The following is a 13,520-nucleotide window of genomic DNA, read 5'->3' on the forward strand; positions in this document are numbered from 1 at the left end:
GTCACGTGGACTAAAGTCACATGCTCGAAAGTACGCCACCAACGGAAAACTCAGTCGATGTTTGAGAATGATTAAGCATGGCGCTCCATGATTGGCTGTTCAGGCCTAGGCATTTTTTTTCTTTTGCTTTTATGATAATGTATTCTTTTCTTTTTTTTTAAATCTAAGTCCAAGCAAATATTTTCAAAATTCGTTCATAAAAGCAGGTATCAACATAACGTAATAAATTACCACGGCTTGGCTAGTAAATAATGAGATTCTTCTGTTTTGTTCTTTTTCTTTCAAAATTTTATTACTCATTCATAACGTGATCTAACCAGTTACTATGGTGACATGCCTGGAATATATTTACAAAAGTTCATGCTGATCAACATATGTTAACCAATGTTCTGTTAACCAATGATATACCTTGTCTCATAACGCCAATACTTTGATAGGGTTTATCAAACGCGGTCGCTGATTTGACTACGAACCAATGTTTTACAGGGAAACATTGCGTTGATAACCAATAGCGTTTGCCAAGAGTACTAAAAATATAACTGACGTAATCATGAAAAGTGGCGTGTGAATGTGCATAGGCGATAAATCAAGTTTTGACTCCAATCAAAATTATTTTCATATTTACGTCTGTTGCTATTTCAGTTGTCCGTTGTACTAATCAAACATTTTCGCTGGCCTCGAGTCACACGTGAACAATTAAATTGCATATGTTGATTGCTGGGAAAACGGAGATTTCATTGGTTTTTATCGTTAGAATATAATAGGATACACTCATAATAATTAGGACAACACTTGTGACGTATAGGAACGCATTAGGTGAAGTATTTCTTATCGAGTTAAAGCGGGTGTCGTCATCTGCTCATGCGTCAGGTGGACATAGCGTGTCATTGTTTACAAACAAGCGTCTACCCATGAGCCTTTGCGTTTTTAGCGTGTGTTGTTATCATCGCTCAATTCCCACGCGTGCGCAGGTGACGATCCCCCCCCCCCCCGCTTTGATACAATAGACTTTTCAGACTCGTTAAAAATGTGCCTATTTTTCACCCCCTTTTTTCATTTAGAAATAGTGTAACTGCTCACAGCAACACTTTTGGTCTAACAATTAGCTCATCGTTATTCAACAAAAACAACTGAGATTGGATTTTGTTTATAAACTCTAATTTCAACTGCATCGAAAAAAAATGACTAAAGCAAGAATCAAGAAAAGACAGATTTATATTGAAAACTAAAAAGCACCATTGTATTGATCTGATCTGTTTAGTCGGTCTAGCATCATTAAGAAGTTGTTGCAGGACAACACGCACGATGGGCACAAGTGGTGACACTTACAACACATGCCATAAAAAAGTGGTGCCACAGAAAACGTGGAATGAAGGAGAAATGCATTGAAGATGTCTTCGGGTGACAATCTCTTCGAGAAACTGTAGTCCAGTAATGTCTGATTGATGACTAGTTTCCAGACTTTGAAGGTCACTGGAAAGACGTTACAGGGCAATCGTCGGCTATTCCACTAACGACCATTGCGATGTTTTCCCCAAACAACAGGCTATTACGACTCCCTGAACAGTCAAAAGTAATAAACTAAACATCTGTTATCAATTTTACGTTTACAAAAGTCAAGTTCCTTATAGCTGCTGTAGATAGCTGTCACATTTCAGCTGCGTCACAGTAATCACCAACGCGGAATCACCTCACAAGCTCCCCTTCGCAGACGGAAATCTGTTTCTCCTCCTGTCTTTCAATCAAAAGCCTGATGTGACGTCATATTTCTGCCGATCTTTGCAGGCTGACTTGCCTCCTGTAAGAAGGTATTGCTTCTGTCGGTTTTTCGAGTTTATCAAGAGTTCTTGCTATTGCTGCGTTTAGAGCCTCCATTTTCTCTGGACATTTGAGCTCCCCAGGCGTCGGACTCTTCGGGCTTTTTGGATCTTGCTCCATGTCAATTTCGTCGACTTCTTTAATTTCTGTAAAAGTAATAGGCTGTGTTTTGTACCTGGCTAATTTCCGTCGTGGGTGACGTCTTTTCTGAGGAGTGAATGACTTTGGGTATTCCGTTGTCACATGGAACTTAGATAGCCTCTCGCCATATGGAGAAATGAACGGATGGGGCCCTGGTAAGTCGCCATCGGGAGAACTCAGCTCAGCAGTCGCCATTTTGATAGGAGTCCAGTCAAAATATACCACAAGATTTACACAATATCACGTGCTAAAAGCAGTAAGGCAAATGTTGTGCAGCGAAATTCCGCAAGACGTTTCTAGAAATACGGCCACACGAACGAGAACGTCTACACACTGCTTGGCTCGTAGAATAAAAGGTCATCCACTCCGAAGTATCGAATGTCAAATACGCATACACCAACTAGCAAGCTTGCACTTTACAGAATTCGTCCGATTACACTCTGAAAAGTAAAATAAAATTGTCATATTTATAAACAGATTAATGAATAAACATAATTTAATAAAATATATATTCAATGCACTCAGAAGAGAATACAATCGACTATTACCGGAATTACACCAACAAAAAAACACGACTTTTTTTCTTTCTTTTTTTGAGCATTAAAATTGTTTTAGTGAGAACTGGTGCATTGATATGCAACCAACCACGGTAAACAAGCCGTCGCGGATTCACAAATCGTACACAAATCGTTGCGAATCCATTTATACGGAATGCCCCTCTCAAACAAATATCTGACAGTAAGCTGAAACATTACAAATTCAAGATGAGTTTCGCCTCGTTCCCCAAGTTAGGGTCGTGTTGTTTGGTTTTCTGGGTTGAACAAAGAGTCATGTATTACGCTCGTGGAGGACGGATGCAATAAATGTATTGATGTCATTGCTCGCATCGGCGGATTCCATTACTAAATACAGAGAGGCTTAATTAATAACGCTCTATTAATTAATAGGTTTCTAGCTGAACATGGGTAAATCGGAACCGACAATTCAATTTTGAATTGTAATTTCCGCGTTGTGACTTATGAGCAAATTTTACATTTTAACAACTGAGATACATTTCCTGTTAGATAATTGCTTTTTTCATGGTTACATAAAATCTAATTTGTTAATATCACATTAATTCTCACCCACATATGCACTTTGTTGAAGAGATCAGAGATCACTATAGTCCTATAAAACAGTCGACTCCATGTGACATATACAACGCATGCAAACTATGTTATTTGTCGCTGTCATCGCCAAAACAGCAACATTGCCAGCTAAGCTACTGACTAGTTTGCTATGCGCTCTCGAGATAGTTACGCGATTAGAACAAGCTTAGTCAAATCAACCTCAACAAGAGACGTCAAACTAATGATGATATACACGAAAATGTACGTAATAAGGTTAAATGGCGGGGGAAATTCTATAAAATTAGCAAAGCTAATGACTTTTTCAGAAAACAATAGGAAAAATTAGCTCACTAACTAAAAAATACAACAAAAGTGAAAAGTATGTCTGACTCAATGACCGCCTTGAAATTGAGGATTTAATTCTTGTATAAAGTTTCATCAGGATCAGAAGAACATTTTACTTAAAATCTGGTGCAATAAAAACATTTAATTCAGGCAGTCGGAACTTTAGATTTTCCTTTCTTTTTAGTGATATGTTATAGAAAATGAACAATACTCCTGGGAAAGAAACATCCATCTTAATCAGGAAATTCATTAAGACAATTTGGGCCTCGAGAAAGGAATTCAGACGGAGCTTAGTCTAATAGTTTTGTTCTTATTATTGCTTATTTTGTTATATTTTTTTGCATTTTCCAATTCACCGTGGGCACCGTTATGAAATATATACTTCTAGTATTTGTCATGGTAATTTTAATAAGAAGATAAGTAAGTAGATTTACTTCCAGATTGCAATAAAGTCGATGTCCAAGACGGAATTCGATACGTCGAAAAACAAAATTGTCATAAAAACCGCTTTCTAAATTGGTCAGCGCGTTACAAATGTTGGTGTTTGGTTTGGGTAGCCCATCTTGTTGTTTAAAGTTACGTTGTTTTGCATTGCCCGAGTACCCAATAATATCACAAGGGAGTATCATTGCCTTTTACATTCACAGTGTGACGTAATACTAGCACACGCGTTTCACGCGCTACGCTTTTGAGTGGGATGGCGCGAGGCCCTAGACTAACAATTATCGGTATACGGCGCTCGAGTATTCCCCAGTACACCGGACGCTGAACTTCCCTACTCTTTTTCAGAGAACCAACATGGGCAAATGGACTCTCCATCACATGTGTATCATATAAAACAAATTCCAGTAAGAAATAATGCGTGATTAGCCGCTTATTGGAGCGTGACAACGCGCCCTCTATCGACGGATCGCTTTCATGGCGTACTGTATAATAATTTAGGTGGAATTAATTTTCGCTGAAAAGACTTTCAGATCGTTTTGTATTATATTTATTTTCATTAATTTTCGACAAGCTGAATGTAAAATATAAGAAAAAAGGTATATTCGCTGGATTTCATTTTCACTGAATCAGTCCTTTAGCTAAAATTAACTCCAAGCGAAAATAAATTATTTTACAGTAAATCGAAAAATCGTAAGTTCGAAAACCGTTCAAAACGTCTACGTATATGATAGAAACCTGGCGGAAAAGAGACATAGAGACGAAACCAAAATGTTTATTTTCTGTTCGAGTTTCTCACTGGACGAAATAAGCCGTTGTCAGAACGCCTTTTATTTGAGAACGTTGTTAAAATGCGTGTTGTGAACAAAATACGACGCCTGTAGGTAGAGATGCGTAAACCAGTGGCGGATCGTGTGTGTGTGTGTGGGGGGGGGGGTTCTTGGGGTCCCCCCCAGTTGGAAAATTTATTAAATTTGTTTTTGTATAATATAAAATAATCATTAACTTAGTCTGGCGATTTTAAAATTTGGACCCCCCCCCAATAAAAAAATCCTGTATCCGCCCCTGAAAACTATACCATTTGGGGATAAACAACACGAAATATTAGGTGGAAGGCCAGCATTCAATTCTCAAAGACGGGTATTTTTACTAAGTCAGAATTATCCAATATTTGCACATCAAAAAAACAGCGTTAACACCGGCGTTTTTAGACGTATGAGAACGTGGGTTATGCTATTTAAAACCGACAACTAACCAACAACTGTTTCAATTTATCTAATAATAAAAAGAATCACAAAAGAAATTGCATTGACATCGGAGAATGTTTTATCTCATCTATCAGTGATTTGGCAATATGGATAACTTTAAGCAATTTTGAATATATTTAAATAATCCGGTGTAATATTTCATTTTGATAGGAAAAATAGAATACATATCATGATTATTAATAACATGACGTTTGAATAATAAACAAAGTGTCGAAATTAGCATATTTTTTCAAAAAATAATATGATTAATTCACTCTTGAACGCGATATTTTGGTGACACATTTGGTACTTTTTACGTATTTCTTTTTATTTTGGACCAAATGGATATCATTTTCATTGATGGCCACAGATCTTGGTCACAATTTTTCGAAAAAGTAATATGTGTGTGAATACCTGATTAGAGAGAGAGAAAAAAAAAGTAAAATATTTGAAAAATAAATATTAATCGTCGCTATATTGATTGTGTCTTCGTGCGTAACCATATATAAAGGTAAAATGCTCACAAATCTCCGTGACCTTTGACCTAATTTTCAGTTCAGTGACCGCACTTTTTTGTTCTTCTATTCTATTTTGTTCTGTTGTATGTTCTGACTTAGACTGGCGCAGTCGGGGCGATTAATTTGTTTTTGTAGTCTAAATAAAATAAAAAAAATCGCGAAATGGAGGTGTCTAGGCGCCAGTCTAGTTCTGACTCAGAAGCGGCGACACGAAATGTTGCATGAGGGCGAGATCTGCTCGACCTAACTAGGGGGTCCGGACCATGCTCCCTTTAAAAATGTTGAAATCTAGGCCCTCTGAAACACTACTTTCTGCATTTTGCTGACACAAAAGGTTTCAGCTTGATTTGGAGGGGCGATGCCCCAAGCATTTATTTCGAGGGGCGACCGCCCCTCGCACCCCTCGGTGCCGCCGCCAGTGTGACTTGTTTTCTAGTCCGTTTTGTTCTTTTCTTGTGTTGTATTCGTTTTGTGAAATTTAAAACTGACTTCACAGATTTATGTCAGTTATTTTGACCAACTAAGCCCAAACGTTCAACTTTGAACAGTGAGCTTTCATTAAATAGACACAATTACTTTCGTTTTATGTGCGTACATCAGTTCCGGTCAAATTGAATTAATGGTTAATGTCAAGAGTCATCGAACAATTTTTAGAGTAACACGACTCTGAAATCTAAATAGGTTAACAATGAGATTTAAGCAGGCCGAATAGTTATTTTATTCAAAAATCTCATAAATTACCTCATTCGATCAGCTTACATTTACAGCAAACTACAGAAATGTTATGATTATTTGTAATAAAGTGGAATGATTAGGTCATGCCATGTACTGACATACAATATTACACTTAGGAAATACAGTAATTCGCAGTCTATGCGCATGCGTTATACCCCAGTTGTCTAATTGCTGGATATTTAAATTGGTACAATTACACGTTCACCTCATCATCGGTTTCCTGTTCCGCCTGGGGCAGACAACATGTCCTTTGAGAAAACATTCCATTTTGATTCGTGATAACAGTACTATGCTTTGCTGACTGATTGGAGAAGATTCGTTTTAATATTTTACAGAATTAATTGCCATTTTTTAAACGTTTGTCACATGCAACAAGATGTAATTCTGTTTTTGTTTCGGAGAAATTCAAATTTGAAGCCATGGCAATTCGTTTAAAAGTTTACTCGGCCCGTACCAGACTTTAGCAACATCATATATACCAAGTTATCGGCATTTACTGATTATATTATAATAACTTGCAGTGTTAGTATCTCGCCTGCAGAGAAATAAAACGTGAGCAGTCACAGGGATGGTAACCAAGTAACCGGAATAAACCTGTGACGTCATAGCCAGACGTACTTGAAACTAGTGAGCAGACAGAGTAGACTGAAGTGGTGAGTGCCTCTTATAAATAAGATCAAAACCATTTACAGAAGGAAGAAGAAGAAGAAAAAAATGCGGTTTCCAAGATTACAATTTTTCAGAACCTTCCGGCATTTACACATGTATAGCAAACGGAAGTACTCGCGACAATTTACAACACAGCTCCCATAGTATATATTGGTTTGGCGATATGTGGCATCCTGTATGTTTGTGGTTGTTAAGGGGTTGACCATTAAAATTCCTGGGGTATATTTTGATGGCGAAAAGCATCCCATGAATGTACAGCAAGGTCATCAGGATAACAATCAAGTTCAACACTAAGTACAGGAAACACATTCTATGCACAGTAAATTCATCCACGGAGTTTTTAATAGTATGTCCATACATGTTGAATATGTACGTGAACTAGGTTGTTTGCCGCGCTAGGTTGTTCTGTAAAAGGTTGGTCAGATCAAAAAACAAGAAGTGAAAATACAACCAGAGGTATATTCCCAGGGGCGGTACTCCAAGTCAGACCCAATCTGATTAAAATCTGATGTAGTGTACGGGCTTTAATTATTTTGGCTATAAACTTATTTTAATTTTATTTTTTATTACTTTTGTTATTAATGCCCTTTTATTTTATTTTATTTTATTATTTTACTTTGATTTTGATTTTGTGAGTTTTTTAATTCCGCCCTACCTACATCTGAGCCGATGCCTATGTAACGAGATTTCAACGAGACCCACTATCGACGATTTTAGTCAACGAATCACAGACCTCCTTCTATAGCGCACATGATGACGTCACCGGGCGGAGTCGGGTGGCAAACACTCAAATAAAATGGCGGATTATACCGACGTTAGCGATTGAGAATAACACGGCTTTACGGTAAGTTTATTATTGTCAAATGCAACTAAAGTAATTTTTATGTTAATATTGTGGCTCGAATGATTCGACTTTAGATCATTATTTTGCATAGTTATTCTGGGAGTGACGATTTTGTTTCCACCGTTTCGACCGAACACCAGTGTCTTTTTCCAGTCGCCTGCCCTGGAGACGGGTGATGTTTTGTTGAAGATCGGGCCAACATCGTCTACGGTATTGAAGCCGTAGCTGTAAATATTCATCAAATTGTATCAACATTTTGTACATTATACAATAACTCTTTATTAAAGTAATTGAGCTGATTTGAACTGGAATAAAATATTTTTTATTTGGAACACATCGCAATTGATCAGGAAATATTTGTTTGCTCCAATTGTCTGCGTCGATGCTGTGGGCCGGTGACCGTTATACAATTTAAAATCAGTTTGCATTGTTTACTATAGCTGTTTACAGTGTTCTAATCATTACGATTTATTTATTTTTTTGCTTCCATTCTAGATAATTATGCTCAGTGATGTAAAATTGAAGCGATGACTGAAGGAACGAACCTTGGCTGGCGAAGATGTATCTGGAAGTGTACACATTTGTTGGAAGTGAAAAAAATATTCAATGTAATGACAAAAATTGTAAAATGCTGAGGAATTTCTTTTGCAAATAAAAATATACTAGCAATTTTCTATTAATGGTTTATTCAAGTGGGCAAAATATAATGTACAGAAAGATTGCCCGTAGAGTATCGCTACACTGAAAAGTAAGCAACCGACAGCCTGTATAAAAGGGGGGCTGTGATTGGCTGTTACTTACGCGAGATTTGAACGGGACTTACATAGGCGTCGGATCAGATGTAGGGAGGGCAGAATTTAAAAAAAATCACAAAATCAAAGTAAAATAATAAAATAAAAGGGCATTAATAACAAAAGTAATAAAAAATAAAATTAAAATAAGTTTATAGCCAAAATAATTAAAGCCCGTACACTACATCAGATTTTAATCAGATTGAGTCAGACCTTGTACCCATTCAAAAAAGCCGCTAAACACGTACTTATTTTTGTGAAATTATCCCCCTTTTCAAGTGCAGAAACTTAAAATAGATACCCTATATACATACTAAAATTAGTACTGTTTAAAAGTCGAGGTAACATAAATTCATGAGATTCCTTTTTTCACACTTTCGACCCTAAACACCGTACACGCGTCAAATATATAAAATAACACCCCTTTTACGCGTTTTTTTTTACTTCAGCTTGCGTGCCATATTTTATTCAGTATATTGTCCAATCCCCACCACCGTGAACGTACCAGCATTTGTATTTGCATTTGTGGGTGGTATCTAAAAACCTATTACTGTTTTGAGTGCCCATTTGATATGTATTACGTCGAAATCATACTGTCTGATTACGTGCTTGTTTACGTCTGGTGTCACATCGTCGGAGATGAGGTCATCCGGACTTGACCTGATTGGATTATAGAAGACATTGTTCGTTTCTTGTTAACTGCGTGGGCCGGATGCATGGCAGTTTGCATGGCACTGGTGACCTGACACGATCTGAGTAAAATTACTTCACATGGTACGCGTATAACACACGTATCTATGTAACTATTACACGAGCATTTCTGCAAGATTGTTGTCATATCACGTAAGCATCTTTCAATATGTTTTAAGTAAGGACAATTACAAGAATGCTTGACCTACCTTCACTCCGCGAAAGTAATCTTTAAATTCCACCCGAAATTAGTCTTAATGAGACAAACAGCTGATGTGCGATATATGTATTGACCCTGAATGCATCAGAGTGGTGAATAGTTACGATACTCGGGGACAAGACACGCTTGCAATCTTTCCACTGTTCGTCGAGAAAAAAACAACACCAAAACAGATGTATGAAAGTCCCAAACGTTCAGATAGAAAGGGGGAAACCGTTAGTCACGTAACGAAAGACACCGGAGTTAATGCGTTCGTCTGTGAGCCAGTGGTGATGTTATTCCTATTTAAATACCTCGAAGCTGATACGTCATCTGCGTAATGTAAATGACACCCTAGGCCCCCTAAGTATATGGGCATTATGTCGAATAAAGGCATGCACGTGTCGGTAATAATAATATATTTTATGAGCCGTTTCCGGCCATTGGACCGTTCACACTCAGTATTTACGATCGCATCGACAAGGTTAATTACTAATTACTATCTCGTTCAGAAAAAAATCAATGATTAAAAAACATATTGATACGGGTCCCATGTGCCAAATATATTTTGTCTACTTTCTGAATTCTTACACTGTTAGGATTCTAAAACATTGTGTTAATGGCTAATTCGTAGAGGATGTACATTTCTGTAAAAATATTGTAACAAACACAAATCCATAAATCCAATTTGTTTCTTGTTTTCAATATCCCAAATAATATCGTGCTACTAAAATTATCTTTATTGTACCGAATACATACATAAAACATAACATGATGTAAATAAAATATAGATACATCATGTAGAACCTTGTGATATCAGATTTATTTCGTTTCGCAACTTTTAATACTTGCAAACTACCACAATTTTATATTTACAGTTTCGGTATCATGATTACTAATTTTAGACTGAATGCAATTCGCGAACTTAACAAAATCTGATATATGATATACATATATACGGGTTATAGTAAAACCTAACTATATTTATATAATAATAATATTTATTTATTTATTTATTGATTGATTGATTGATTGATTGATTGATTTATTTATTTATTTATTTATTTATTTATTTATTTATTTATTTATTTATTTATTTATTTATTTATTTATTTATTTATTTATTTATTTATTTATTTATTTATTTATTTATTAAATAATTAATTAATTAACCCTAATTAATTGCTAATTAGATTAAATTAAACGCAACCATAGTTACACGCGTAGTATAAAGTATGGGACCATACCGAACACTGTGAGCACAGAGCAGCTAGCGATCTGGTGTTATTTTTTGCAATTGTGTATTTATTTCGTTTATAATGATAGAATGATAGAGATGAAAAAAATCATTGTACAGTCACAGTGTTTTCAAACATAGAATTATATGAGTAAGAGAAAAAATGTGTTATACTAGTTCAAGTTTGTTTTCATATTTCAATTAATTGTATTTTAATTTGTTGTCAAAACTTATGATGCTATCTTAAAAAGCGGCATGATAGGGAGTCTATTTGACGGGTCACATGAATCAATGCTCACAGCAACTGATACCCTATTCCACCTCTTGCTTGTCATCGGATACGTCCGTCTTGTTCATTTTGATATCTTCTCTGAAGTGCGTTGTTGTTCCAGAAATGTGTCTCCTGCAGCGCTTGCCGGTCACTCATCGCGTTTTTGCGTCTTGAATATCAGATATCAGTCATGTAACGAAGAAATTTGAAACGGTTTTATAGTTTTGTCGAGATGAAGGTTGGTTCGACTCACGAGTACACACGAGTCGGTGGTAGCTGAACTAATACGTTGGCAACTCGGGAGCTGGATAATTAATATATGTAATATGTAAAGCAGAACTTTGAATTGTCTTCAGTTTTTGTAATAGTGTATGTAGAATTACCCTATACGCCTATTTTAGACAAAAATTATAATTAGGCTCCCTCCCCGGGCCCATCCAAGACAAAATTAAAGGGCGGTGGTCGTCGCGCAGCGCGTGTTGGAATTTCATGTAAATAAACAATGTATTTTACACGCGTTGTATACGTCGCTATGAGTCCCATATCGAACAGGACGCGGCGTGACGACCACCGCCCTTTAAAGTAGAATGTAGTTCTAGTCAAATTGAAAATTATATCTTCTTCATGCTCTCCTCATTAAAAGTTAATGTCAAGGGTCACCGGACAATTTCCTATACTTTTCAGACCCGAGTAGCCTAGCCTGCAAAGGTTTCGTTTCATATTTTCTTGAACGAAGTTGTGTGAGGTGAGGTGTTCAGTCATCGATTGGGTAATACGAGTCGAATTTGACTAATGGCTTCGGCACGCAATTTGTCTGACTCGCTTATGATTCACAAATCGAGCAATTGTGCTATGCTAGGTCAACAAAGTCGAATATAAAACTTAAGTAATAATACAACGTTGCTCATCGCGTGAATCAAATCAAAATAGGACATTTATGTTTTAAAGCGGGTGAGTCGTCATCTGTGCATGCGTCAGATGATCATAGCGTGTCATTGTTTACAAACAAACGTCTACCCATGAGCCTTTGCGTTCTTAGCGTGTGTTGTTATGGGACTCAATTCCCGCGCGTGCGTAGGTGACGTCCCTCCACCTTTAATCCCTATGCGTTACAACTTTATTTTAGTAATTTGCTGTTGATCCCCGGAAAGTTCGCTATCAACCTTTGTACATTTATGTGAACGCCACCACCGTTATAAATAGATAAATAGGTGCGAGTCATTCCACCGTAGAAATTGTTTGATCGTCTAGTTGTACTGTTTCTGACCTATGGCTGTGAGGTTTCATTCATAGAAACATTCATTCATTCATACTAAACATTTTTTGAAAGTTGCAGGTCCAATATTCTGTCGATTTTTGCCTTGGTTTATCAAAACGTAGTACATTTTTTTTGACAAACTGCAGCAGCTTGTTTAGGAGTGTTGTATATTGTCTTTACTAGTGTTACTATAGTGTAGCGTGATTCAATGAAGTTTTGCTTTAAAACGGGAGGGTCGTCACCTGCGCACGCGCGGGCATTGAGTCCCATGCAACGATAACAACACACGCTAAGAACGCAAAGGCTCATGGGTAGACGCTTGTTTGTAAACAATGACACTATATGGCCACCTGACGCATGCGCAGGTGACGACTCCCCCACTTTAATAGTCACAAGGTTATTATGACATAACTCAAATCAACGCAATATAGTTACGGAAAATTAAGAGACAAGAAAAATGACAGAAAACTTTGCTTATTTGTTTATATCGATATGTTTATTTGCTAATTACTGCTGCGTTTGGCTTTCCGTTAGATTACGCCATCAGTTTGTTTGCTCGCTATGAGGGCTCACATGGTGGTGATGGAGGTGGATATATGGTGAAGAATTCATGTCATCTTTCAAATCCAACATTCAGTAATAGTGGTGTTTTACATAATTATTAACGTGACTAATTATTATAAAATGGAGTTAACAACAATTAGCTACAAATGCGGACCACCAATATTCAACAGCTTCGAATACACAAATTCGGTTTGACTAAAATGAAATGCGAAATTTGTAAGTCAAAACTGTGAAGAATGTTAATATAATGCTTTACACTTCTCTGTGCTTGTTACGCGTATGTAATCAAATACTATAGAGAATATCTTCTCTTGTCTTTGGTTTAATAGCTGATAACAAATGAAATCATTTTTCCTCCTTTAATGAATAACAGAAATAATGTTTTGAAATGCAGAAATAATTAAGTTTCAGCATTATGATTGTATTTATATATAACTGGTATACGATCTTCAGAACTGTGATAACACTTACCAGCAGAATCCACCCAAACTGAACCTACATAATACTGGTTACGTTCCAAATTATATATAAAATGACATCATTTCTCGCAAAATATTTAATCAAAGACGCACTTATTAAATATATTTTCTGTCTGAATATTTACTAGTGGCTGACAACAATATGTTGCTTGACGGCGTTTTGA

General features: G+C 36.6%; 1 protein-coding gene and 1 long non-coding RNA gene across 2 annotated transcripts; one reads left to right on the forward strand and one right to left on the reverse strand.

Annotated features, from left to right (window-relative positions):
* Positions 1-1,197: 1,197 nt before the first annotated feature.
* On the reverse strand, positions 1,198-9,843 carry LOC146735704 (uncharacterized). Its single transcript, XM_085506558.1, has 2 exons — positions 9,558-9,843; positions 1,198-2,399 (listed from the first exon to the last, which is right to left on the reverse strand). The coding sequence occupies exon 2, from the start codon at positions 2,152-2,154 to the stop codon at positions 1,762-1,764; it is 393 nt and encodes a 130-aa protein (XP_085362684.1). The 5' UTR covers positions 2,155-2,399; positions 9,558-9,843; the 3' UTR covers positions 1,198-1,761.
* On the forward strand, positions 7,698-8,536 carry LOC146735705 (uncharacterized). Its single transcript, XR_014931185.1, has 2 exons — positions 7,698-7,867; positions 8,363-8,536. It is a non-coding gene; the product is annotated as an uncharacterized LOC146735705 (long non-coding RNA).
* Positions 9,844-13,520: the final 3,677 nt, after the last annotated feature.

This window comes from Saccoglossus kowalevskii, chromosome 12 (genome assembly GCF_978046115.1).
Source record: "Saccoglossus kowalevskii chromosome 12, keSacKowa6.1, whole genome shotgun sequence".
Taxonomy (NCBI): domain Eukaryota; kingdom Metazoa; phylum Hemichordata; class Enteropneusta; family Harrimaniidae; genus Saccoglossus; species Saccoglossus kowalevskii.